This window comes from Oxyura jamaicensis, unplaced genomic scaffold (assembly GCF_011077185.1).
Source record: "Oxyura jamaicensis isolate SHBP4307 breed ruddy duck unplaced genomic scaffold, BPBGC_Ojam_1.0 oxyUn_random_OJ85526, whole genome shotgun sequence".
NCBI classification, from domain to species: domain Eukaryota; kingdom Metazoa; phylum Chordata; class Aves; order Anseriformes; family Anatidae; genus Oxyura; species Oxyura jamaicensis.
In genome coordinates, this window is record NW_023311740.1 from 4657 (window position 1) to 6462 (window position 1806).

Below are 1806 nucleotides of genomic sequence, written 5' to 3' on the forward strand. Positions count from 1 at the left end.
TCTCGGAGGGGCAGGCTCCTGGCTGTGTTACTGCCACCTTTGTGTGGGTGCTCCCTGGTGGCACAGCCTGGTCTGCCCGGCCCTCTCTTTCTGCTTTCTTCCCCTCTGACTGAGATGGCCCTGCTGGGAAAGCAAGAAAGCCCTGGAAAATGCCTGCCTAGGGCTCTTCAAATGCTGCTTGGGGATTCAAGCCCTTCCCTGAACATGGATGTGCATATTGGGAGAGAGTCAGGGAGCATCAAAATATGAAGAGCAAGATGAGCCAATACAATGTGGATAGTTACTTTTGCAGAATACTTTATTTAATTGTTATTGTTCCACAGAATCAGATCAGAGGTTCTGTCTGCCGTGATAGAACTGGTGTCTTCATGCCCAGTTGCAGCAGGAACAGATGGTATTATTCACAAGGTCTGCCTACAAATTTTGCAAATAACTTTTTTTATGTTCAAACATTCGTACAAGCTGCTCTTGTCTTGTAAGTCTGGATGGCTTTACCAGCAGAGAAGCCACTCACACCACAGCCACTGGAATTGCTACTCCAGCTCATGCTCACACACCCATTTCAACTTCCAGCGCTAGGAGCTGCAGGGACTTGAGGACTGGACTGTTAATACGCTGTGCAGCCTGAAACAAAAGCAAGAAGGAGGTCTCCTATTTAAATGGATTATATTTCTACTGGTATTCTCTCCCTTCCCTCCTTTCATTGTCCCACAGTGCTCTGAGCACACCACCTTTTTGTTGCTTAAAAAATTTCCACGAATCCCACACCACCCAAGTTACTCACTGCTGCTTTGCAGGCCAAGAGCATTCTTCAGGGTGTTGATCAGGGGATATTTGCCCTGTTTGCAGAAAGAGCCAGTGAAGTCATCCAGATCAATCGTCCAAACCATAGCACCTGCATAGTTGTTCTTCTTCAGCCAGTCAGCCTGTGTAGTGCCAGGGGAGAAATCCCAATTAGTCCAAGAGCTGCTGTTGCAGAAGGGCTCCTGGAGTGTGATTAGTACAGCCACACTGCCCACCGTACCTTGATGTTGAAGCTCTTGATGTTGTCGTAGCCAACCCATTCATTGCCCTTGTAGGCATAGGGCACGTCCTGGGGGGCATCCCAAGCCTGGGTGGCTCCAGAGTCCAGGAACGTGCAGATCTAGGAAGAAAGGGCAGTTAGTGGGAATTTATCAGGTGTCCTACAAGGAAGGGCAGTTGGAATATTCCATGGATCCACTAGATAAAATTCCTTGTCAGGCACCTTGAAGGGTGTTTGTGTTCTTGTCTGCCTAGGTGTGAGGGAACACACATACCTCATAGTAAGCGAGCAGCCCAGCCTCCTTTGTGTAAGGTCCAGCAGGCCCAGGTCCCGATGTTGGTGCACCGAGAGCTGTGTTTGATGGGTTCTGCAGGATGAAGTTATGTCCATAGGTGGGGAATCCAACGAGGAGCTTCTCAGCTGGGGCACCATTGCTCTTCCAGTAGTTCATAGCATAATCCTATACAAGGACATAACAGTTCAAGCCTGTGCCAGGATTTGTAGGCAGGAGGGTGAATTCTTAAAGTTCTCATCAGTGGTGTGATCACAGTGATCTGTGGGACAGACTCCTAAAGTGTACTTACAACACTGAGGTAGGCATTGCCGTCACTGTACAGTGGGCTGTTCTCCCCAGTCTTTCCATCCCAGGAGCTATAGAAGTCATAAGTCATCACATGGAAATAGTCCAGGTACCTGTGGAGAACGTTCCATGTGTCTTTGTCCTGGCCAGTTCACTCACCCAGACTGGGAGGTTCCTTTAGTCCTGGCCACTGATGCCCCAA

At 49.0% G+C, this 1806-nt stretch overlaps 1 protein-coding gene across 1 annotated transcript; it reads right to left on the reverse strand.

Annotated features, from left to right (window-relative positions):
• Positions 1–285: 285 nt before the first annotated feature.
• On the reverse strand, positions 286–1743 carry LOC118160091 (acidic mammalian chitinase-like). Its single transcript, XM_035314630.1, has 5 exons — positions 1609–1743; positions 1299–1484; positions 1025–1144; positions 785–926; positions 286–624 (listed from the first exon to the last, which is right to left on the reverse strand). Exons 1-5 carry the CDS (start codon positions 1693–1695, stop codon positions 608–610), a joined length of 552 nt encoding a protein of 183 aa, XP_035170521.1. The 5' UTR covers positions 1696–1743; the 3' UTR covers positions 286–607.
• Positions 1744–1806: the final 63 nt, after the last annotated feature.